Source organism: Macaca fascicularis, chromosome 5, assembly GCF_037993035.2.
Source record: "Macaca fascicularis isolate 582-1 chromosome 5, T2T-MFA8v1.1".
Taxonomy (NCBI): domain Eukaryota; kingdom Metazoa; phylum Chordata; class Mammalia; order Primates; family Cercopithecidae; genus Macaca; species Macaca fascicularis.
Window position 1 is genome coordinate 169,796,536 of NC_088379.1, and position 26,330 is coordinate 169,822,865.

General features: G+C 38.3%; 2 protein-coding genes across 4 annotated transcripts in view; one reads left to right on the top strand and one right to left on the bottom strand.

Annotated features, from left to right (window-relative positions):
• The first annotated feature begins 3,864 nt into the window (after positions 1–3,864).
• APELA (apelin receptor early endogenous ligand) lies at positions 3,865–24,828 on the top strand. 3 transcript variants are annotated; one of them, XR_010587062.2, is made up of 4 exons: positions 3,865–4,282; positions 6,099–6,188; positions 18,595–18,661; positions 22,692–24,828. XR_010587062.2 is itself a non-coding variant. In XM_015451002.4 (3 exons), the coding sequence occupies exons 1-2, from the start codon at positions 4,207–4,209 to the stop codon at positions 6,185–6,187; spliced, it is 165 nt and encodes a 54-aa protein (XP_015306488.1). In that variant the 5' UTR covers positions 3,865–4,206; the 3' UTR covers position 6,188; positions 22,692–24,828. The 3 variants fall into 3 exon arrangements, 1 of the variants encoding a protein (XP_015306488.1); XR_010587061.2 differs by lacking the exon at positions 18,595–18,661 and adding an exon at positions 21,300–21,398; XM_015451002.4 differs by lacking the exon at positions 18,595–18,661.
• LOC102126915 (tripartite motif-containing protein 60) overlaps positions 15,131–26,330 on the bottom strand; it is a 98,679-nt gene continuing 87,479 nt past the window's right edge. The window contains exon 9 of the mRNA XM_065545663.2: positions 15,131–15,491. The gene's annotated coding sequence lies outside the window, so the exon portion shown is untranslated. The remainder of the gene's footprint in view (positions 15,492–26,330) is intronic.

Genomic DNA, 26,330 nt, shown 5'->3' on the forward strand with positions numbered 1-26,330 from the left:
TTTTTTCTAAAGAAAAGAAACACAAGGCCGGGCACAGTGACTCATGTCTGTATTCCCAGCACTTTGGGAGGCTGAGACAGGCAGATCACCTGAGGTCAGGAGTTCAAGACCAGCCTGGTCAACATGATGAAACCCCATCTCTACTAAAATTAGAAAAATTAGCTGGGCGTGGTGGCACATGCCTGTAATCCCAGCTACTCGGGAGGCTGAGGCAGGAGAATGCTTTAACCAAGGAGGCAGAGGTTACAGTGAGCCAAAATTGTTCCCCTGCACTCCAGCCTGGGTGACAGAGCCAGACTCCATCTCAAAAAAATAAAAAGAAAAAAGAAAAGAAACACAAAGCATGACAAAACAAGAAAAGAGAAAAAGGTGAGCAGAGAGTAATCTAATTTGGCTGCAGTGAAGTGTCCACAGAAAAAGTCATATTTGAAAGTTTAGGCCGGACATGATGGCTCATGCCTGTAATCCTAGCACTTTGGGAGGTCAAGGCAGGTGGATCACCTGAGGTCAGGAGTTCGAGACCAGCCTGGCCAGGAAGGAAAAAGGGAAGAAAGGGAGAAAGGAGGAAGGGAGGAAGGGGGGAAGGAAGGTTAGTTTAATGCTTGGACTCTATTTCAGACATCTAGCTGAATGAATGATAATGGGCAACGGGAGAGAAATTTTAGGTTGGAAAGAGTATTTTTACAGGGAGAGTGGGATGCAGTAAAGAAGGAAAGACTGAAGATGCAAGTGGCAAAGATGAGATCAATTGGGAAGGATCTCCTAGGAAAAGTTGGGGCACAAGATCCAAATCAAAGGGATAACAGGCCCAGGACTGAAAGACACGGGCCTCATATTGACTTTGCTATAAGCGATTTTATTTGGGTCAAATCACTTAATCCTCTGAGTTTGCTGCCTTTTCTGTAAAATGGAGACAGAGCTTACATCATAAAATTATGATGTGTAAACAAAATAACATTTGTTAAATAGCTGGCATATATAGTATACTACTATAAAATAAATGTATTTTTATTGTATTATATAGAGAATATTTATATCCTTATAGAATATATGTAGATACAGAAATGTGTTGATTTTCTAGGGCTGTTAGAGAGCCACAAATTGAGTGGCTTAAAACAACATAAATTTGTTCTTTCAAATTCAGGAGGCTAGAAGTCCAAAATCAAAGTGTCAGTAGTGTTGATTTTTGGAAACTCAGAGGATGATTTTGTTCCATGCCTCTCCCCTAACTTCTGGTGGTTGCTGGCTATCCTTGGCATTGGTTCCTTGGCTCATGGCAGCATAACTCTCATCTTTGCCTCTATCATCACAGAGCTCCTCCCCACCATTCCCTCTGTGTCTCTGTCTCTTCCTTTTCCTATAAGGACAGCTGCCATATTGGATTTCGGACCCACCCTACTCCAGTATGACTTCAGTCTTAACTGATTACATTTGCAATGACCCTATTTCAAAATAAGGCCACATTTTGGGTTCCAGATGGACATAAATTTTACGGGGCACAATATTCAACCTTGTACAAGAAATATATTGTTAACTTATCTTTTGTTTTATAATAGCTTCAATAGCTTTTTTTTTTTTTTTTTTTTTTTTTTAAATAAGAACCAGGATTTGGGCCTTAAACGGGAGGATAGCAAAATGTTTGAGGGCTGAGATTATGGAATTTGGATCCCATCTATTCCTCTTCCAGTCATCTAGCCCTTTGAGGCTACACCTCTTCAGATGTCAGTTTTCTCATCTAGTAAACAGGGAGGCATGATACTTCAGAGTGTTTTTTGGGAGGATTATGCGAAGTAACATATGCAACACACTTAACATAGGATTTGGCCCTGGGCACAGTGCTTGCCTCCCTCACAAAAGCTGTCTGTAGGGTGGAAGTCTAGGTTTGTGTTCATGTAAACAAAGAAGATTCCTTGTTCTCTTATACTTGCAGGCTAAAAGTGCTGTTTGCAGAGCCAGTTGCATTGTTCTGACATTTTCCTACCAATATTTCTCCACACCTAGTTATTCAGTACTAAGATGAATGATTTATTGCTATTGTTGACTCACATTCCACAGAAATGCTGGATCACTTTTCATTACACCTCCATGTCTAACATTTCAGTTTGCCCATTGACTGTATAATCATGTTATTACTATACTCCAAAAGTCAACTAGTTAAGCAACATCTTTTTCTTTGTTTTTTGGAAAGAATAATTTTAAAACATGTAAATAAATCATGTCTAAATTTTTATGAGTTTAATACATAATCACTCTTTCAGGTAGAAATCCAGGTATTTTATCGTATCTATTTTTTTAGTGAGAAAAATGATGTTCTATGTGGTTACATGACTTAAGTATAACAGTGTGCTCTGTCCTGATCAGTGGAGATTTGTATCTTCCACAGCCCCGGTGTATATTACTGACATTCTAGGAATTCATTGTTGATCACCTGGTAATGAAATATAAAAATGTTAGTCAATATTTGCTGTCTGTGGTCGGTCTCTATCTTATCTATAAAGAAGATTCACTACTACACCTTTGAATAGACTTGAAAGTTGGCCTGAAAATATAGTGCCAAAATCTATATTGATCTCTTATTGATTTAACATTCAACTTTGTTAGCATGCTGTTTTCCTGAGTGCTGTACTAAGAAGACTGGGGCGGGAAAGGGGGAGGGATTTAAAAATCTGAATAAACTCTTTGCCATTCATAAGTCAGTTTTATATCATGAGTTCAAACTCTATTATATTCCATTGATTTTATGAAACGATGTACAGCATGGTAAAGTAGGACACTTTAACACTATGCTTCTAGTTCCCAAACAGGTCAATATATTCTCAAGACTTCAATAAAGAGATTTTAAGAATTTTTGTATGCCATTACCTACTATAAACTCCATGCCTAACTAGACAGGCAGGGAAATTTACAGATTGACTTATAAAATCAAGATAAATTGTACATTAAATGCAAACCTCAGGAAGCCCAAGGTTATGTATCAACTACCCAAGTGGAAAGAAGCCAAATACAACAAAATTCCTAACAGTTCAAAACAAATTACACATGCTTTAGAGTTAGTACTTTGGCTGTCCTTGTGTTTCAGGGCATATCTACACTATTCTTTTGGCATTTTGCATTTTACCTAAAATATGTTCGATATAACTGTTATAAATGGAATTTATTATACTTACATAAGTATAGTCATTTCCATTTATAACAGCTATATCTGACATATAAGGGAGCTCTTGAAACAAAAAGAGATCTTGGTGCATGTGTGCAAAAGACAAGGCTAGACTGTTTTTGTGTTTTCTGAATTCATTGGGAGATGAACTAAGGCTTTTTTTCTCCATCTCCAATTTCTGTGACTGTGGTATGTTAGCCTGGTATTCCACCACATATAAATTTTTAACCAAACACAGATTTCATGAGTTTGTGGCTTGCCTTAACTTCCTTTTTTAAAATCCGGACACTTGCAGATGAAAATAATCTCTGTTACCTTTAAAATTGCACTTTACAAAATATTCATATAAATGTAAGTGTTTTGCAGATTTATTTCAAAACATTCTAAATTCCCAAAATCTTTACTGATACAAACCCACATGAATGAGGCAATTTGGAGAGTTAGTGTAAACAGGCACCACTTTGTAGTAAGTTTGGTAAAGATAAAGCATTTCAGCACATGTTCTGCCACAAAGCGTTTGGGACTCTTATGTTAGAGCTTCAGAATTCCTTCCGAAGAAGACAAAAGAGAGACTTCCTGTCATTTCCACTGGTTTCTGCACGTGGGACCAATATGGGTAAAGTTTAAACAGATGTAAATGGTAAGGGGAGGAGGCAGTGTCACGTCTTGTTTTACGTATTTCTTCATATCCAGATTGGATTTAAGTCATTCTCTTCTTGGAGCTTTCAGAGTACACTACCACTAAAGTTAGAGCATGCTTGAATGGTTTATTTCACCGATATTTGCTTATGGAAATAAAGGGGAGTGGCCGAGGGGAAAGGAGAAGAGGAATGGAGGAGGGGTTTGAGGCTGAGGGAGGCTCTGACCACAGCACCGAGCACCGGCAACCTTGTCTGATGTGATCATTAACCTTCCTGCAAAACACAGCTGGCAGTTCTCTGAGGTTTGGCATTAGAATGTGAAGACAGCCACACGGATATTGCACAGACTACTTACAGATCGTTCGGTTTACATTGAGAGTCATTGCTCCACTTCTGTGCGGTAGGAAAATGAAATTTCAGCAATTCCTTTTTGCATTTTGTATTTTTATTATGAGTCTTCTCCTTATCAGCGGACACAGACCAGGTAGGTCTTTGATGTATTTGTACAAGTAACTTGTTTTGCCTCTTTGCATCCCTGGGTCTCTGAGCGTGATTGTGTTTATCTGAAAACCACTTTGTGCTTGCAGTTAGTAGTATTGGGGATAAATGTGTAGGATTTTGAAAGTATGCTGTCTATCCTGTTGGGTGTATTATTTCTTTTTTTTTTTTTTTTTTTTTTTTTTTTTTTTTTTTGAGACGGAGTCTCGCTCTGTCGCCCAGGCTGGAGTGCAGTGGCGCGATCTCGGCTCCCTGCAAGCTCCGCCTCCCGGGTTCACGCCATTCTCCTGCCTCAGCCTCCCGAGTAGCTGGGACTACAGGCGCCCACAACCGCGCCCGGCTAATTTTTTGTATTTTTAGTAGAGACGGGGTTTCACCGTGGTCTCGATCTCCTGACCTTGTGATCCGCCCGCCTCGGCCTCCCAAAGTGCTGGGATTACAGGCGTGAGCCACCGCGCCCGGCCTGGTGTATTATTTCAATATTAACAGCCAAACTTCGAAATGATAAGTATTTTACCACTATTTTTTCTAAATGCAAAGAAAATAGATCTCTAAGCTATTGCAGATGATGTTGTCTTTACAAGTAAAATGAAACAGAAATGTTCGTCTATTCATTATAAAGGTAAATAAATCTATAGATTTTTAGGTAAAATGCAAACTCCAAAGCAGTTTATTTAAAAAGTATGTTGCTGCCCGGAGTAGGGACTGAATTAACATACAAAAAGCATAATGCAACAAAATGCAGATGAAATTTTAAAATTTCAATAGCTGTTATTTCTAATTATGTAACTAGGAATGTCACTTAAAACAAGTGCAGTTTTTATTATTATTATGCTTATAGAGCTAAAAAGCATCAAAAATATGTATGGTAAAGATACATAATATTAATTTACTTGACACATTTTCAAAGATGATATCAACTGTATTGTACTTAACTAACAGAAATTTAGTACACAAAAGTATTCTAATGTACATTTACTTCAAAACCTTTCTTTGAAATAGCTAAGATTTCAAAGAACTGGTAAGTTAAAAAGAAAGAAAGAAAGAGAGAGAGAAAAGAGGGAAGGAAAAAAGGAAGAAAAGAACAGGAAAAAAAATTAGAAAGTTAAAGTTTTCTGACTCAGGAAAACCACAAACCCAACTTTAAATAAAAAGATGGTAATATTTACATCCAAATATGTTAGATTATTCACTTGATAATATACTTCTTCAGTTAGAAAAGAAAGTGATGCATTACTTGTTAAAAATTCAGACTTTGCTTTTTAGTGAATTAGAAGTTTGATCACTGTGAGTTTATTTCAAATGATGTCCCCGATCTGTTCTTTTACATAAATAAGAAAAAGTTCCAAGTCAGCAACTCTGAGAAAGCAGCTTGATCCCTTCTCATTGTTTATGGCAGTCAGTATTCAAACCATTTATACTTTTCGGAAATACAGAGTAGCTTGGGCAATGTTCTTACAAAATATCTGTGATTAATTTACTACATAAAAAAAGATCTAGGAGTATTTAGGAAAAAATCATGTAAAAGGAGGAGGATATTACTCTTAAGATGTTGCTATATTGCTTAACGATGTTAATAGAAAAATAAATAAGAGTAAAAGAAGATCTTGCTATTAACATTAACTGTTAGGAACACCCCTTTTGTATATGCATCACATTGATTTTTAATTTTATAATCACATTTGAACAAATTGCAAATAACCACAGTCTAGTTTGGCTCCAAAATATGTTTGAATTGTCTAGATTAAACAACAATTAAGCCTCTGAAAAATGCTCTTAATGTTTCTCTCTTTTTCCTTCAGTTAATTTGACCATGAGAAGAAAATTGCGCAAACACAATTGCCTTCAGAGGAGATGTATACCTCTGCATTCACGAGTACCCTTCCCCTGAGGTATTTCTGACCAAAAATAGTTTTGCTACACTTAGGCGATGTTCCAAATTAGATATACCAGAGAATGTTTCTTCACAGTTTGTAACATGTGATAATGGCTTATGGCGATGTCAAGACTTTAGAGATGCATACCAATAAATGAAAGAGTGAAATGAATGACATGACTTTTGAGAATTACTTTAATAGCTAAGGAAGAAAATTAGACAGACGAGGACAATGTAGGAAAATCTTGATAACTGTTGAATCTGAGTAACAGCTCTATGGGGGCTAATATTATTGTGGATGTTATGCAGAATAAGCCGATTCCCCTATTAAGCCCAGTGTGTATGAAAGCATTTGGACATATTCACCCAACATCATACCATCAATGAACTACCATCAATACTTCAGGGTTTTCTTTTCCTCTTCTCCTTTCCTCCTCTCCTCCTCTCCTCCCCCTCCCTCAACTCCTGTCTCCTCTCCACTCTCCCCTCTCCCCCAGGGTCTTGCTCTGTCACCCAGGCTGGAGTGCAATGATGTGATCTCAGCTCGTTGCAGACCCAACCTCCCGGGCTCAAGTGATCCTCCCACCTCAGCCCCCCAAGTAGCTGGGACTACAGGTGTGTGCCACCACTCTTGGGTAATTTTTGTATTTTTTGTAGAGATGAGGGTTCCCCATGTTGCGCAGGCTGGTCTCGAACTCCTAGCCTCAAGTGATCCACCTGCCTTGGCCTTCCAAAGTGCTGGGATTTCAGATGTGAGCCACCACACCCAGCCCTCAGGGTTTATTTTTTTCCGAAAATATTTCCTTTAATAGATAAAGTAAACTTAACACTAATGAAATGGCAGCTTTCCAGTCTCACCAATAGTAGTGACCTTCATAGTCACATCTTAAGGATAAATTCTGGTAGAGTTTTGCACCTCCCTTTTCTTGTTTTTACACTTGCTAAATACTTTTACACCACCACGATTACCGGTAATACTGCTTGAATCAGCTAACTTCAAACACTGTCCAAGTTTAAGTTACTTCATACTAAAAAATACACAGTTTGGCATTCCATTGTAAGTATTTCAAGCTCATTAATTCATTAAAGATATATCTTCCTTTAAAAATGTCACAGAAATATCCCTCATCTGGTTAACATACACAGGCAATGGCTAAATTAGCTTATTCAGTTGGCCTGTAGAGTAGCTTTTATGGTTCCATTCATTCAGTGGAAAGAACAGTTGCTATGTCTATTGTTTAATGCATGCTTTTCAAAGCCAGGGAAAGCCCTGTAGTAGAAAATTAAATGAAGGAGGAGCAATTTAGTAAGAAACATTTATCAAAAGGACTGAGACAAAAAATGTCAAGTTCTCTATGCCTATATCTGTAACAAATTAATCTTTGTTATCAAAATACAAAAAATAGCTTTGGTGGAGGAATCCAGGAAGATACAGTAGGAGGTTTACTGAGAAGCCAATTAATGGTGATTGAAACATGCTTTAAAAAGATTTTCTGTGTTAAAATATCCTTTGGTGTGTGTTGATAATGTTTCCAGCAGGGCATTTCAGTGTCATGTATAAAACAATGGTAAAAATCTGTGCTTAAGAGGAATAGAGACACCCCAGATTTTTCCAGCACTCCTTCATAAATAACAAAGAGGAGAGGACACATTTCACAATAGCAAGAGAATTCCTGCATATACAAAGAAAGACACCTTTCAAAATATAAACACAAGTCTTTAGATAACCACAGATTATCCTCAAATCACATACCATAAAAACCAGTGTTACAAGTAAGCATGAGTAGTGAAATTTGAATTTTTAAAGTTGAGGGAAATTTTGACTTATAAATCAAGTTTGTAAACCAAAAGGAAATGTAATTAAAGCTTTGCAAACTACTTAATAATAGCAACCCTTTACAAAAGTTGACTGATAACTTATAAAACTGCTTGGGTTACAGCATCCATTTTCTCAGTTTTAGACTAGTTCTACATTCCAGCTACAGTTCTTTGAAGAATGCTTAAAAGTCACCTGTTGGAATCTACTGTAAGAGTTAATGTAAGATAAACATTAGATGATTTTTCAAGACCTTGCTCAACCAGCACTATAATAACAAGTGCTACCTTCAGATCTGATAACATAATTCTCACTGTCCTAAATACTTTCCCATTTTTTATATGTTTTGCAACAAAGGCACTTTGGTAACTGGGTCAATGTACTGTAAACCTAGGTAGTGGACTCTAAGGCAAAACACCCATTTCATTTCTCCCCCTCTAATTTTTTGGATGCTTTAGATAAAATCACATGTGGTTATTTGATCAGTTAGGATCAAGTAAGACTTCGTAAAAGGATAGGTAAGGTAAACAATTGACTTTGAAAGTTTTCCAGATGAACCCTTTATTAGAGTGTTCAGACCTTTAGCTCATTTAATAGGAATGTCATATTATCTTTACTCATTCAATTTTTCCACCTCCTAGGGTCATCCTCAATGATCCCAGCCTACGCAACTGAATTAATTACGCAGAAAAATCCATGCTGTATGCAGTTCATTTCCTTGATTTTTTTCTTAAAAACATTTTGGCATCACCTTCAGTCCTAAGTGATTTAGAGTGAAGGAGAGCAAGAGAAGGGGTGTCAGGAAATGCAAGTCTACAGGTTAATGTGAGGGCCCTAGAGTGGAAAATGAGGTCGCGACTTAAGACTGGAATGACTTCTCCCTTCCAATAGTAAAATCTCACCACATCAATGCTTTTATCTATAAGTATGTACTCTAAGGCCAGGTCCAGTGGCTCATGCCTATAATCTTAGCACTTTGGGAGGCGGAGATAGGTGGATTGCTTGAGTGCAGAAGTTCAAGACCAGTCTGGACAACATGATTAAATCTTGTCTCTACCAAAAAAAAAAAAAAAAATTAGCACGGCATGGTGGCGTGTCCCTCTAGTCCTAGCTGTTTGGGGAGCTGAGGCCTCCAGGGAGGATCATTTGAGCCCAGGAGTTTGAGGCTGCAGTGAGCTATGATTGTGCACTCCAGTCTAGACCCTATCTCTAAAAAATTACTTAATTAATATGTACTTTAGATAACTACATACCCCATCAATATATACTCTACTCACTTTTTTTTTTTTTTAATTTTTATTTTTTGAGACGGAGTTTTCATTCTCGTTGCCCAGGCTGGAGTGCGATAGTGCCATCTTGGCTCACCACAGCCTCCACCTTCCGGGTTCAAATGATTCTCCTGCCTCAGCCTCCCGAGTAGCTGGGATTACAGGCATGCACCACCATACCCGGCTAATTTTGTATTTTTAGTAGAGATAGAGTTTCTCCATGTTGGTCAGATTGGTCTCGAACTCCTGACCTCAGGTGATCTGCCCGTCTCGGTCTCCCAAAGTGCTGGGATTACAGGCGTGAGCCACCGCGCCCGGTCTAGCTAGCTTTTTAATAACAATTGTAACACATGTTCATGGTGTAGAATATATTTCTAACAGCATAGAATGTAAAGTCAAAAGTACAAGTTCCCCATCCTACCCTATTGCCCATTTTCATGTTCCAGAGGTAATGACTATGAAAAGATTTTTGGAAAAAGTATCTTTTAATACATTATTTTTAATTGAGTCCAGCTAACACTCTCTTGTCACCCTCACTTGCTATTCAAACTTTGCTTCTAGTTTCCTATTTTCTGCCTTATTCTTACCCCCTTTCAGTCATGGGCATCTGAACCCCTTAACCAAACCTGCCCTGCTTCCCAACTCTTCCTGCAATTATCCTAGCATCTTCATCCTTCTCACTCCATTCTCTCCACCTCTTGAGTTTAACTGAAACCCAACTCTGCTTTCAGCATAGAATCTCTACCTTCGTGGAGCACTTCATCTCCAACTTTAGCTGAGTTTTCTGGGAAGAACTCTTCCACACTTCATATTCCTATTCAACTATTATTTCAAACTAATAACCTCTAGTTTCTTTACACTTCTTAATCTCCTCTTTCAACTCACAGCAAAAGATAACTCCTCTTCATGGTGAAATAGGAGGTCATTAAGCCTGGAAATCCAACCTTACCCTGAAGCTACAGACATCTACATCTACAATGCTTCTTTTGTGTTCCCTTCCTAGTCTTTTTTTTTTTTTTTTTTTTTTTTGAGACAGGATCTCATTCTGTCACCCAGGCTGGGTGCCGTGGTGTGATCATAGTTCATTGTAGCCTCAAAGTCTTGGGCTCAGTTTATCCTCCTGCCTCAGCCTTCCAAGTATGTGAAAGTACAGGTGTATGACACCATGCTTGGCTAATTTTAAGATTTTTTGTAGAGACAGGGTCTAACTTTGTTGCCAGTCTGGTCTTGACCTTCTGGGTTCAAGCAATCCTCCGACCTTGGCCTCCCAAAGTGCTGGGATTATAGGCATGAGCCACTGTATGTGGACCCTAGTCTTTCAATAAAAGATACCTCTCTTGGATATGGGTAATCTCCCTAACCTCAAGTACCTTGATCTAGCAATTATACTCCCTTGCTCCCCCAGAATGTTCAATATGTCAACACTGATCTATTTTATCTTTAAAAAAAAAAAAAAGACAGATGAAAGAGACAAAGACAGAAAGAGAAAGAGAAGAAATGAAACAAAGAAAGAAAGAAGACAGAGAGGAAGAGAAGAGAGAGAAGGGAAGAAAAAAGGAAAGAAAGAGAGAAACAGGGAAAGAAAGAGAGAAAGAAAGAAAGGAGAAAAGAAAGGAGAGAAGAAGAAACAAAGAGAGAAGGAGAGAAGAAAGAGAAGGGAAGAAAAAAGGAAAGAGAAACAGGGAAAGAAAGAGAGAAAGAGAAAAGAAAAGAAAGAGAAAGAGAGAGAGAAAGGGAGGGAGGGAGGAAGGAAGGGGAAGAGAAAGAAAGAAGGAGAGAAGAAAGAAACAGAGAGGGAGAGAAGAAAGAAAAAGAGGGAGGAAGAGAAGGAAAGAAAGAAAAGAGTTCCACCATTGACTCCATAGTGCTCTCAAGTGACCAACCCATGTTCTCTTCATCTCTTCAAAGCCACATTTTTGGAAAAGACAGCTGTTTCTTTCCTCCCAACTATTTTCAACACATTCTCCCCTTTTTCTTTCTGGGGAAGGTTCATTATGACTTCCTCCTTCTTAATCCAGTGAATGTGTTTCAGTCCTGATCTCAGTTATCCCGCTGTAGGTCAAATGGAACACAAAATAATAACAATAATTTGACAAACAACACCTTACAACATATGCCTTTCCAGTTTCATCTGTTTCCTGATTCTTTCCCCCTTGCCTGCCCCAGAGGGCATAAGAGTTAAGACTGTGTTTGGACCAACTGGATTCAAGCTCTGGCCACATAGCTCACTCTCTGTGATCATTGTTGGTAAGTCATTTATTCTCTCTGAGCTTCCCTCCACTTCCAGATCTATAAGACGCAACGTGTTATGGCCCTTACCCTATGATAACAATACTTGGCGCATAGTAAGTGCTAAATAAATAGTAGTTAGACTTATTATTACTTTAAAATCGGTCCATTCTTCACCTCTTAGCTGTTCTTCAAGCTATGCTTTTACCTAAAAGGAAAATTTTTTCACTTTTGCTCTCAGTATCATTCATCCTTTAGGAAACCTTCTCTGATTTTAATACCCCTACTAATTACAAGAGATATGCCCACTTTTGCTCTCAGAGCACTATTTACATACTTCTGTTAAAATCCTTAACGCCTGGCATTAGAAAGTGTTAACAGACTGCAGTCCTCCCCTCTTCCCTCTGCATGCTGTCAATTCCCTGAAGCCCGAGGGTAGGTTTTACTTATCTTTGTATCTTCCGCCAAAAAAAGTGCCTGCAATACAGCAGGTACTTCATAAGTGTTTTTGTTTGTTTGTTTGTTTGTTTGCTTTGTTTTGTTTTGTTTTTGAGATGGAGTCTTGCTCTGTCGCCCAGGCTAGAGGGCAGTGGTGCAATCTCAGTTCACTGCAGCCTCTGCCTTTTGGGCTCAAGCAATTCTCCTGACTCAGCCTCCCAAGTAGCTGGCATTACAGGTTTGTGCCACCACACCCAACTAATTTGTGTAGTTTTAGTAGAGACAGGTTTTCACCATGTTGGCCAGACTGGTCTCGAACTCCTGACTTCAAGTGATATGCCTGCCTCAGCCTCCCAAAGTGCTAGGGTTACAGGCGTGATCCATCATGCCCAGCCTCATAATGTTGCTAAAAGAAGTAAAATAGGCTGGGAGTGGTGGCTCACGCCTATAATCCCAGCACTTTGGGAGGTCAAGGCGGGCAGATGGCTTGAGGTTGGGAGTTCGAGACCAGCCTGACCAACACGGTGAAATGCCATCTCTACTGAAAATACAAAAATTAGCCAGATGTTGTGGCAGGCACCTGTAATCCCAGCTGCTCAGGAAGCTGAGGCAGGAGAATCACTTGAACCCAGGAGGCAAAGGTTGCAGTGAGCCAAGATCACGCCATTGCACTCCAGCCTGGGTGACAGAGCGAGACCATGTCTCAAAAAAAAAGAAAAGCAAAAAAGAAAGATGAAATGAAATGAAGCTTTTACTTATTATCTTTTAATTTAATATAATAAATTTAATACTTGTTCTCAATAGACACATACACACATTTTCAGATTTATTTTCTAATATTTCTAGGATGGAACTATGATTTTCTATCTCTGTGGTGGAGATATTTCCTCTTCTAGGAATTCCTTCTCTCATCAAGTCCAAACTCTCTGCCTCCTTGAGAGTTCTCATAAATCCCATTTTCCTCATGAGGCCCACCTGAATTCAGTTAGTTTAAAATAATCTTCAATCCTCCTAACAGTCATAGCACTTTTAGCAGTAAGCTTTTAAAGCCATTTATCACATTCGACTTTGTTTCTTTAGATTTTTGTCAGTATTGAAATATGAGCTCCTTGAAGACAAGATGTAGCCCCTAAAGCTTAAGGTACAAACCTTTGCTTAATATGAATGGCCCAAGAACTGCCTTAAATATGGGACATTCCTGTGAGGGCTGAAATATCTGCAGGACGTATTGCATAAAGCTAAATGAAATACAGAAAATTACTCTTTTCTAAATTAATCACAGCCCAGTGTCCAAAGGTCATGCTTGGAGGAAATCCCTAATGTCCCTAATTTACTGATGAGATAAAACTTTTCTGTAAAGATTATGATGCCAGCCGGCCACAGTGGCTCACACTTGTAAACCCAGCACTTTGGGAGTCTGAGGTGGGAGGATCTTTTAAGACCAGGAGTTTGAGAACAGACTGAGCAACATTGCAAGACACTGTCTCTACAAAAAATACATTAGCTGGCATGGTGGTGCATATCTGTAGTTCCAGCTACTCAGGAGGCTGAGGTGGGAGGATTGCTTGAGCCGAGCGGTTGAGGCTGCAGTGAGCTGTGATCACACCACTGCACTCCAGCCTGAGAGACAGAGTGAGACTCCGCCTTAAAAAAAAAAAAAAGATTATGGTGCCTTAATGATAAATATATTTACTTATACATTTATATATCAAATACATAAATATAGTGAAGTTTATATTATAAACATTTATTAAGATAATTGTATATTCGTCTGAACAAAGTATGTATACAATGTTCTAGAGTTTCAAAGTTTTCTTTTCTTTTCTTTTGAGACAGAGTTTCACTCTTGTTGCCTAGGCTGGAGTGTAGTACAGTGGCACGATCTCGGCTCACTGCAACCTCTGCCTCCCAGTTTCAAGCAATTCTGGCTCGGCCTCCCAAGTAGCTGGGATTACAGGTGCATACCACCACGCCCGTCTAATTTTTTTGTATTTTTAGTAGAGATGGGATTTCACCATGTTGGCCAGGCGGGTCTCGAACTCTTGACCTCAGGTGATCTGCCCACCTCGGCCTCCTAAAATGCTGGGATTAAAGGCGTGAGCCACCACGCCCGGCCAGTTTTCTTCATTTCAAAAACTGATTTCTCTTTACAAAATGTGTAACAATTCTTTCCATAGTTAGCTAAACTAGCTGCTCTCTACCATGTTGTTCAGGAATCTAAAATTTCTTTTTAGCATAAATCCCATCTAATCCATTCCCCCCCTTACCCACCCCCATCTTCCTCTTCCTTCTTGGTATCACGGAAGGCATGGCCAGTCCTTCATATGTGCTGTGGGTCCCATTCTCTCCCTAAGATTTCTTAGGAATTTCAAGCTGCCACTTACACCTTTACTTCTCTGGATCATCATGTCAAATTGAAAGTTTAAATGGTGATAAGCCTATATATTAAAACAAACAAGACACACATATACACATCCACACACCCCTCTGTCAATACTCATGATTTTTCTGTACTCATTGTCCCCGATTCATTATTTTGCATTCACATCTAAATCCACTTTAATCTGTCTTACATCTCCTTTAGAATTATCCTTATCTTACTAATTTTTTTTTTTTTTGAGATGGAGTTTCGCTTTTGTCGCCCAGGCTGGATTGCAATGATTCTATCTCAGCTCACCACAACCTCTGCCTCCTGGGTTCAAGTGATTCTCCTGCCTCAGCCTCCTGAGTAGCTGGGATCACAGGCATGCGCCACCACACCCAGCTAGTTTTTGTATTTTTAGTAGAGACAGGGTTTCACTATGTTGGCCAGGCTGGTCTTGAACTCCTGACCTCAGGTGATCCATCTGCCTCGGCCTCCCAAAGTACTGGGATTACAGGTTTGAGCCACTGCGCCCAGTCTGGTCTTTCTAAATTAATTGACAAATTTTAGTCTTCTTCCTGATTTCACAGCAGAATTTAGCAGCTGGCTACTTGGCCTGCAAAAGTCCCTTCCCTTCAATTCCAGGGCACCATACTTATTTCCACTAAATCCTCAGCTGACCCTCTTCCCCTAAGCAGGTTGTTGTACCCTTCAAGGTGTAATAAAATGTATCTCTTCTCTCTCCTGCTCTGTTTCATCCATTCCTTTAGCCCCAATTACTGCTTTACACTTAATTATCATACTCCTGAGGGAAAAAAGAAAAATAGAAGACAACCACTCAAATGAGATCAAGCCAGGGCTATTTATTCAGAGTTTACATAGCAAGGGAGTCAGCCAGCATCACTTGAGTTTGGCAGGGGACCAAGACAGGCAGAGAATCTGGAAAGCTTCATTGTGAGAAACAGGGAAGGCTTTAGGTGTGATGTGACTGGAGATGGTTGGCCTGGGAAAGCTGAAGGCAGGCTATCTAGAAGCAGGATAACCTATTTAATTTGGGGAGTATATGTGGTTTCTTCAGTTAGTCCTAAGTTAGAATCAGGGGAGGAGGGATAGAAAGGACACTAGTAGTTCTTGACCAAATCTTGACCATCTGGGATCAGCTGCTGCAGAGGTTGTGATTCGGCTTCCTGGGCTGATTGCTGCAGTCTGTGGGTCAAAGCATTAATATAGGATCTGGCCATTGTACACTTGTACACATTCAGTCTCCCAGTTCCCAATTTGTCACCAGTTCACGTCACATAAGCTCAACTACTGTTTACCTTGCAGCAACCTTCACACCTCCACTATTGCTTCTCTTCTATCCATTCTTTGTATTATGGCTTCTATACTGCTTAAGGTCCTTTAGTGATTTCTCATTACTCTTACAATTGAAATAAAACTCTGAATGTCAACCACAAAGGCGCTTCTCTGTGAGTTTGTCAAATATGTCATGTTCCTTAGCACTTCAGGGCTTTTACACATTGTTTTCTTCTGCCTAGACATGCTTTTTTCCTACTCTTCACCTTTTTCCTACTCAGTGAAAATTTTGATTAAATGTCACTTCGCTTGAGTGTGTATGTATGTGTGGGTGTGTGTGTACCATATATAACTTTTTTTTTTCAAGACGGAGTTTCCCTCTTGTTGCCCAGGCTGGAGTGCAATGGCGTAATCTCGGCTCACTGCAACCTCTGCTTCCCAGGTTCAAGCGATTCTCCTGCCTCAGCCTCCCAATAACTTCTTTTATTACACTGGCCAAAGTAACCTTGGTGAGGGTGGGGTGGGAGTGGGGGTGAGGGTGGGGGGTATGTGGGGGCTTGGAGTTCTTTAGGTATCACATTTCATTTATGTCAAAATTGTGCTGGAGTTTAGTTCAATTTTATACTAGTTGTCTTCACATTTTTTTCTAATAGCAACATTTTTATATATACAAAAATTATGTGCATAAATATGACATATATACACATTATTTAAACACATTTGAAAACCATTTACAGCTTCGTCTTTTACTTAGCATCTAAATGACATTAAATCTAATTTACTTTTATATGTGTATAAATATGACATATATACACATTATTTAAACATATGAAATCCATTTACTGATTTGTCTTTTACTTAGATGTATTTATTTGTACATATGAAAACAGTAAGTTATTTTTCTTTTACTTTAAGTTTCAGAATACATGTGTAGAACGCACAGGTTTGTTACATAGATAAACGTGTGCCATGGTGGTTTGCTGCACCTATCAACCCGTCACCTAGGTATTAAGAATGTCATTTTGAATGACACTGTAGTCCAGTCAGCCCTCCATATCCATGGGTTTTTCATTAAATCAGCCAATGGCATATTGAAAATATTTGGAAAAAACCAGAATGGTAGTATCTGTACTGAACATGTTCAAACTTTTTTCCTTGTCATTATTCCCTAAACAATACAGTATAACAACTATTTCCATACCATTTATATTGTATTAGGTATTATAAGTATCTGGAAACAATTTAAAGTATACGGAAGGCTGGATGTAATTTACATGCAAATACTACACCATTTTATATAAGGGACTTCAGCATCCATGGATTTTGGTATCCAAGGGAAGTCCTAGAACCAGTTCCCAGGGACACTGAGGGATGATTGCATTTCACTGTATGGATAGCCTTAATTTATTTATCTTGACTTTATTGACAAATATTTACGTTTTGTAGTATTTATTTATGCTATTTTGAACACTGTTGCAGTGAACAGGCATGCATACATATTTGAACATATGTACACTTATTTTCTTACAAAATATTCCTAGAAGTGGAATTATGAGGATATGTATGTTTAATTTTTTTTCAGATATCATTTATACACCAGACAATTCACCCATTTAAGGTGTACAATTTAATGGCTTTTACTATATTCCTAAGTTGTGCAACCATCACCATGATCAATTTTAGAACATTTTCATCATCCCATAAAGAAACCCCATACCCATTAGCAGGCACTCCCCGTTTCTCCCCAGTTGTTCAGTCCTGAACAACCACTAATCTACTTTCTGTCTCTACAGATTTCCCTATTCTAGATATTCCATATAAATGAATTCCTGTGATACATGGTCTTTGTAATTAGCTTTTTTTACTTAATGTTTTCAGGGCCCATCCATGTAGTAGCATGTATCAGTACTCCACTCCAATTTATGACTGAATACAATTCCATAATATGGAAAAATCACAGTTTGTTTGTCCTGTCAACTATTGATGAACATTTGGGTTATTCCCGCTATTTGGCTAATATGAATCATTCTGCTGTGAACATTAGTATATAAGTTTTTGTTGGAACATATGTTTTTGGTTCTCTGGGAATTAAAAGAGAGGAATTGTTGGGTCATATGGTTATTCCATGTGTAACTCATTGAGGAACTGCCAAGCTGTTTTTCATGGGAGTGGCATCATTTCACATTCCCACCAGCAGTATATGTGGGTTCTAATTTCTCCACATACTTGCAAACACTTGTTGTTATAGCTATCCTAGAGGGTGTGAAGTGACATCTTACTGTGGTTTTGATTTGCATTTCCATAATGACCGAAATGTTGAGTATCTTTTCACGTGCTTATTGGATATTTGTGTCTCTTTGGGGAAATGGCTATTCAAATCCTTTGCCCATTTTTCAGTTGGATTATTTGTCTTTATATTGTTGAGCTGTAAGATACACATATATGTATATATTCTGAATACAAAGCCCTTATCTGAAATATGATGGGCAAATATTTTCTTCCATTCTGTGGATGTCTTTTTTTGGTGTTGTCCTTGGAGCAAGAAAGTTTTTAATTTTATTGACGTCAAATTAGTCTATGTTTTCTTTGGTAGCTTGTTCTTTAGCTATTATGTATTTTTTTTTTAATTAATCGAAGGTCACAAAGATTTACATCTACTTTGTCAATTTCTGCAAAGAGCCATCTGGTATTTGGATAGGGATAGTTTTAAATTTATAGATCAATGTAGCAAGTATTGCCATCTTGACAAAATTAAGTCTTCCGATCCATGAAATGGAATGTATTTCTCTTTGTTCAGGTCTATTTTAATTGCTTTTGTAGTATTCAGAGTACAAGTTTCGTACTTCCTTTGTTAAATTTATTCCTAAGTGTTTTATTCTTTTGATGCTATTGCAAATGGAATTTTCTTAATTTCATTTCTGAATTGTCCATTGCTAATGCATAGGAATACAATTGATTTTTTATTGATCTTACATCCTGAAATCTTAATAAAATTATTGATTCATTCTCATAGGTTTTTCAGTAGGTTCCTTAGGATTTGCTGTGTACAAGCTCACGTACAAGATCACCTGCAAATTGAGGTAGTTTCTTCTTCCTTTCTAATTTGGGTGTCTTTTTTCTTTTCTTGCCTAAGTGCCCTGATGAGAACCTCCAAAGTAGTTCAAGCAAACATGTTTGTCTTATTCTTGGTCCCAGATTTAGTCTTTCATCCATTAAGTATTACGTTAGCTATGGGTCTTTGTAGATGACCTTTATCGGATTGAGAAATTTTTTTCTATTGCAAGATTGCTGAATGTTGTTATTATGAAGGGAGGATGTTTGTTTTGGTCAACTTCTTTTTCTGTATCTAAATTATCATGTGTAACCAGGTGTGGTGGCTCACGCCTGTAATCCCAACACTTTGGGAGGCTGAGGGGGGCAGATTGCTTGAGCCAGGGAGTTTGAGGCCAGCCTGGGCAACACAGCAAAACCCCATCTCTGCAAAAAATGCAAAGAATTAGCCAAGAAGGTGTGGTGGTATGCACCTACAGTCCCAACTACTCAGGAAGCTGAAGTGAAAGAATTGCCTGATCCCAGGTCCAGAAAGTTGAGACTGAGTGAGCTGTGATCAAACCACTGCATTCTAGCCTGAGCAATGGAGTGTGACCCTGTCTCAAAAGAAAAAAAAGAAAAAAAAATACAGAAAACCAAATATATATTCACACACACATATATATGTATATATATTATCATGTGTTATATGTTTTGTCTCTTATTCTATTAATATTATGCATCACATTAAATGATTTTTGGATGTTAAATTAACTTTGTACTTCTGAGGTAAATCCCACTAAATCACAACGTTCTTCATATGTTGCTGAATTTAGATTGTTAGTATTTTGTTGAGAATTTTTACAGCTACATTCATAAGAGATATTGTTCTGTACTTTTCTTATGATGTCTTTTTCCGATTTTGGTATCAGGGTAACCATAAAATGACTTGGGAAGTGTTTTCTCCTCTTCTGAATTTTGGAAGAGTTTGGGAAAAAATGATACTAATTATTCTTTAATTGATTTATAGGATTCACCAGTGAAGCCATGTGGTTCTTTTTGGAAAGTTTCTTAATTGCTAATTCGATCTTTTTTCTTGTTATAGATCTATTTAAGATTTTTATTTCTTTTTGAGTCAGTTTTGGTAATTTGTGTCTTTCTAGGAATTTGTCTCTTTCTAGGAATTTGTCTATCTTATCTAAGTTATCAAATTTGTTGTCACACAGTTGTTTATATTATTTTCTTATAGTTATTTTTTGTTCCTGTAAGGTTAGTAGTGATGTTCTCTCTTTCATTTCAGAGTAGTATTTTGAGTCTTTTTTATTCTTGGTCAGTCTAAATAAGGTTCATCAATTTGGTTGCTATTTCCAAAGAAACAACTTTCATTTTGTTGATTTTTGCTATGGTTTTTCCATTCTCCAGTTCATTCGTTTCTGCCATAATCATCATTATTTCCTTGCTTCTGCCTGATTTAGGTTTTGTTTGCTCTTCCATTTTTAGGGTCTTAAGTGAAATGTTAGGTATTCAATTGGGATCTTTCTTCTCTTTTACTATAGATGTTTATAGGTATAAATTTCTCTCCAAGTGCTACTTTAGCTGTATTCCCTAAGTATTCATTGTCATTCATCTCAAAATAGTCTCTTATTTCCCTTGTGAGTCTTCTTTGAGTTACTGGTTGTTTAGGAGTCTGTTGTTAATTTCCATATATTTGAGAATTTCTCAGATTTCTTTTGTTATTGATTTCTAATTTGATTCCATTGTTGAATCATCTATTTCTCCTTTCAATTCTGCCAGATTTCGCTTCATGTATTTTAGGGCTCTGTTTTTAAGTATATTTATCTTCTTAACTGTTCTATCTTCCTCAATTGACCCTTTTAGCATTATAAATGTCCTTCTTTGTCTCTAGTAACAATTTTTGTCTTTTTTTTTTCTTTTTTTTTTTTTTTTGAGGCGGATTCTTGCTCTGTCGCCCAGGCTGGAGTGCAGTGGCACGATCTTGGCTCACTGCAACCTCCGCCTCCCAGGTTCAACCGATTCTCCTGCCTCAGCCTCCTGAGTAGCTGGGATTACAGGAGCCCGCCACCACGCCCGGCTAATTTTTGTATTTTTAGTAGAGATGGGGTTTCACCGTGTTGGCCAGGCTGGTCTAGAACTCCTGACCTTATGATCCACCCACCTCGGCCTCCCAAAGTGCTGGGATTACAGGCATGAGCCACCGTGCCCGGCTTTGTCTTAATTTTTTAAAATATGACATTATTATTAGTATATTCACTTCAGCTCTCTCTTACACTTGCTGCTTGCATGATATCTCTTTTTCCATCCTTTGACTTTCAATCTGTTTTTGGCTTTGAATCAGAAATATGTCTTTGCAAAGAACATATGGTTAGATCATGTTTTTTGTTTGTTTTTTTACCCAGTCTGACACAATCTGCCTTTTGAATGGATTATTTAGTAAGTTCATGTTTAATTTTATTATGTATATGGTCGAACTTACTTATGCAATTTTACTTTTTCTTTTCTATACGTCTCATGTCTTTTTTTGTTACTCTCTTCCTCCTCTACTGCTTCCTCTGCATTAAATGAGTATTTTCTTGGGTTTGTTGTTTGGTCACAAAAAAAAAAAAAAAGGAAAGAAAAATTAAGAATATTGTGCAGTATAACATTTTAATTTATTTAACAATTTTTCAGCTGGGAGAGGTGGCTCACACCTATAATCTCAGGACTTTGGGAGGCCGAGGCAGACGGATCACTTGAGATCAGGAGTTCAAGACTAGCCTGGCCAACATGGTAGAGTATTTGTCTCTACTACAAATACAAAAAAATTAGCCAGGTGTCTTGGCGCACGCCTGTAATCCCAGCTACTCAAGAGGCTGAGGCAGGAGAATCACTTGAACCCAGAAAGTGAAGGTTGTGGAGAGCCAAGATCGTGCCACTGTGCTTCAACCTGGGTAACAAATATGTATATATTGTAAGTTTGATAAGCAAAAAAAATCCATCTCATTTTCATCTGTTTTTTACAAAACACACACACATATACATATTATTTTCTTTTTTCTTTCTTTCTTTCTTTTTTTTTTTTTTTTTTTTTTTTGAGACAGGCTCTCTTGCCCAGGCTGGAGTACAGTGGCATAATCTGGGGTCACTGCCACCTCTTTCTTCCAGCTTCAAGCAATTCTCGTGCCTCAGCCTCCTGAGTAGCTGGGAATATAAGTATGCACCACCATGCCCGGCTAAATTTTGTGTTTTTGGTAGAGACTGGGTTTCACCATGTTGGCCAGGCTGGTCTCAGACTCCTGGGCTTAAGCAATCCACCTGCCTCGGCTTCCCAAAGTGCTAGGATTATAGGCGTGAGCCACCACGCCCAGCCACACATACATATTTTTTCTAGATGAGCTCTTGCTATGTTTTCCAGGCTGGTTTTAAACTTCTGTGCTGAAGCCTTTCTCTCACCTCAGCCTCACCAGTAGGTATGAGCCATCATGCCTGGCCCCATTTCATTTTTATGTTCAAATTTAGGCAATCTGAGTTGAGAGAGATGATTCCAGAAGAGGCATCTGCATATTTGTATTGCTAAATTAGTCATAGTTAGCACCCCACTATGACTGTGAGATGTGAAGTGAAAGTGAAATATGAAGGAGGTGGAAACTTCCAGAAATGAAGCAAGAAGCAGCCTTCACGTCTTCGGGAGGGGGCCAAAAAGAACCTACCTAGGGAAACATTGACACCAGTGGTGCACACCTGTAATCCCAGTTACTCAAGAGGCTGAGGCATGAGAATCACTTGAACTTGAGAGGCAGAGGTTGCAGTGAGCCGAGACTATACCACTGCACTCCAGCCTGGGCAACAGAGTGAGACTGTCTCAAAAAATTAATAAGATAAAATAAAAATTTAAATTCAACCTTTTAAAGACACACAGGTGCTGCATTTCTGTTGAAAAGTAAGAATATATAAAGATGCTTTCAGCACTGAAAAACACTGGTAAACTTCCATAACTCATTATTAAAAAAAAAATGAAGCATGTGTTTATTGGTGTGCTGGATAGTATTTCTTTGATGTATTTCTTTTTCCTTTGCCTCTCAGATATAGATCTCTCTAGCTAACTTTACTGGATCTATCAGAAGAAGAAGAGGAGTGAAGAAAAGACATCCAGCCACCCAAAAGAACTTCATGATGCCAACAGTGTGATTGCTTAGAAGTTCCTACACAAAAAAAGGATCATTTGAAAGCACCTGGGATGGTTTATTAGCTTCAGAGGATTTTATTCTTCTTGGCTTCTCTTTAGAGGGAAAGTAACATAAATTCAAAAGGATTCCAATCTGAAGCCCAAATTGTTTGCCTACATAACAAAAATATCTCATCTTTTCCTGCACATTATTATTCTCTTATGGGTTAAAAAGAAAAATACCTTTTAGTGTCTTACAACTCTCTCACGGTAAAAGGTGCAATAATTTAAAATGTTGCTTTCATATTCCTATAATTCTCCAAAAGTATATGTTTGAGTGATTTTCTAAAAACTGCTCAACCTGAAATCAACTGCAGTGACCATTTGGCTTCGCACAAAAGGGAGAAAATAATTGGTTCTTTGATTATAGATAAAGACTAAGAAAAGCTATTAATTGCTGCCAATTTTATGATAGGCTTTAAGGTTTATGAAAGTATGATTTCTTGATTTCATGAGTAATGTTGTCCATTTGAAATCCTAATTGTAGTTCATTTTATGTTCAAATGAAACCATTGTTTTTGTTTTTGTTTTTGTTTTGAGACAGAGTCTTGCTCTGTTGCCCAGGCTGGAGTGAAATGGCACGCTTTTGACTCACTGCAACCTCCACCTACCAAGTTCAAGTGATTCTCGTCCCTTAACCTCCCAATTATAGGCTGGGATTATAGGTGTGTGCCACCACACCCAGCTAATTCTTGTATTTTTTGTAGAGATGAGGTTTCACCCTGTTGCCCAGGTTGGTCTTGAACTCAGGCTGGAACCATTCATTTTTTAACCTTTCTCATCATGTAATTATAAGAACTCAGTGTTTGATTTCCTTTGAAATTTTGTTACGTCCTCTATTATTTTGTATAGATAATTTCTTAAAAAGTCTTACTTAAAGTTGACATCTAAAATACAGTTATGCCAATGAAGTCCTACTCAGGGTGATATCTGTATCTAAAAGATGAGTGCTCAACATCCTATTAGGCTTTGTCTTGGTGTTGTTCATCCCGAGATGCTGAGACATGGAAATAAAAAATCAGAAGGAATTTAGGGATATGATTACTCAAAAAAGAAACTATCCGGTCTAAATTTGAGTTGTGTTGATAACTAGTTGTTCCTCAGATGCTAAGATGTTCTTAATTTGTATTTATTGAAGGATTGTTAGCTTAATGCCACAGAATTTTTCTTACTTTATGTTAATTCCAGATAAGAAATTTACAAGTTTATATCTTTTTTCTTTCTTTCTTTTTTTTTTTTTTTTTTTTTGAGATGAGATCTGGCTCTATCACCCAGGCTAAAGTGCAGTGTCATGATCTAGGCTCAACCTCCACCTCCCTGGCTCAAGCGATCCTTCCGCCTTAGCCTCCCGAGTACCTGGGACTACAGGCATTTACGGCCACACCTGGCTAATTTTTGTATGTTTTGTAGAGATGGGGTATCGCCATGTTGCCCAGGTTGGTCTCAAACTCAGGCTGGTGAGCTCAAGGGATCCGCCTCCTCGGCCTCCCACAATGTTGGGTTTACAGGCACGTGCCACCATGCTGGGCCAAAAGTTCATATCTGGAGTAGAAGTTTTACTTTGTAAACATTATAAAGTAGAAGAAACCATAAACCATTAACCCTTATTTTGCTAAAATGAAAGGTTGGGGTTAATATATATGTAATTTTAAATAGAAAATCTGACAATACTGTGGAATTTGTCTTCCTTTCAAAGCTTATTAAAAGTGTCTTTTCAGATGAATGGTACTTTCCGCAAGTGCATTTGAGTAGAAACATAAGCTAGTCTCAGTTATGTTTATATTTATGTTTAAAACACGTACTTGTTTGTATATTTTGTACTGAAAAAAAAAACCACTTGATTGTCAAGAGACACCTCATTCAATACAAGTCTAAACTCTTTCAAGTACAAATTCGCATATTCACAGAAAAAGTCACAAATCGGTTTTACCATTGTAAAGTAATGAAATGGTTATACATTTCTTAATTGTTCAATAAAACACTCAGTGATTTGAATGTCTGGCTGTCCTTACTTTGTATAAGAAGTGTTCAGTGTTGAGTATAGTATGGTAGAAATGGTCCTGATACCTGTCTGTGTTTCCAGTGTTTGTTCATATTAATTGAGGCATTTAAGACTGAACAGTCTCGATACATCCCTTACCACTGCAGATCTTTTACGTCATTCAAGATTATCAGAGCAAGGGCAAAGATTCTCTCAAAATCTACCAAAACTCAATAACCAGTGGCACGTATGCTTGTTTACATACCAGAACAGGTCCTTGATATACAGCTATCTTTTATTCACTGGGAGGTGAATGAGACCAGAGGGGTGCCAAATCTGTGTTCTTTAAACTTAACAATTTTTATGGGTTGCTATTCTTTTAAGTATTTTTCTTGGAGATAGAGTCTCACTCTGTTGCCCCAGCAGGAGTGCAGTGACATGCTTTCAGCTCACTGCAACCTCTACCTCCCAGGTTCACACGATTCTGGTGCCTCAGCCTCCCAAGTAGCTGGGATTATAGGCGCCCGCCACCACTGCACCTGGCCTAATTATTTTTCTATTAAAAGTTTTTTGTGGCCAGGCATGATGGCTCACACCTGTAATCCCAGCACTTTGGGAGGCTGAGGCTGGTGGATCACCTGAGGTAAGGAGTTCAAGACTAGCCTGACCAACATGGAGAAACCCGTCTCTACTAAAAATACAAAAATTAGCTGGGCGTGGTGTCGGGTGCCTGTAATCCCAGCTACGCAGGAGGCTGAGGCAGGAGAATTGCTTGAACCTGGGAGGAAGAGGTTGTGGTGAGTCGAGATCACGCCATTGCACTCCAGCCTGTGCAATGAGAGCGAAACTCTGTCTCCAAAAAAAAAAAAAAAGTTATTTGTAATTTCTAACATTTTTCAGAACACAAAGGAAAAGACTTTTTACAGAGCTTGATCAAGATGGTTAAGGGGATCAGTAGTAACGGTGTCACCCCAATTTGGATCCCAGGGGTGAGTCAGTGAGTAGACCAGATGGAGGGTAGTGGACCAAAGAGAATTGTAAAGGCTGATCCCTTCTTTCAGGTTTTGCCGTTCTTACAGCTTCCTTTGAGGAACAAAAATCATTGTTTGTTGTACATTTGATCAGAAGGAAAAAGAAAAACTGAAATTAGTGGTCAGTGAAGTCTTCGGTCCCATCCTGAATCATTTTACCCTCCGTTCAGGGACAGGTCTAGAACGAGTGAGCACAAAACTGAAGAGTGTGCTGAAAATCTCCGCAATCAAGTTAACATTTGAACTCCATTTTTGGGGAAAAAAAAATTAACACCCACGGAAAACACATGATGAATAAAACATCAAAGTTTTAGATAAACACAGGATATTAGGAATGAGTGTGGCGGCTCACCCACCCGAAGTGTAATCCCAGCACTTTGGGAATCTAAGACAGAAAGATTGCTTGAAGCAAAGAGTTAGAGACCAGCCTGTGCAACATAGCAAGTCTTCATCTCTAAAACAAAATAATTAGCCAGGCATGGTGA

Coding starts and splice junctions, on each gene's coding strand:
- APELA (XM_015451002.4), top strand. CDS start 4,207: ATGAAATTTCAGCAATTCCTTTTTGCATTTTGTATTTTTATTATGAGT. Junction 4,283..6,098: donor TATCAGCGGACACAGACCAG/GTAGGTCTTTGA, acceptor TTTTTCCTTCAG/TTAATTTGACCATGAGAAGA.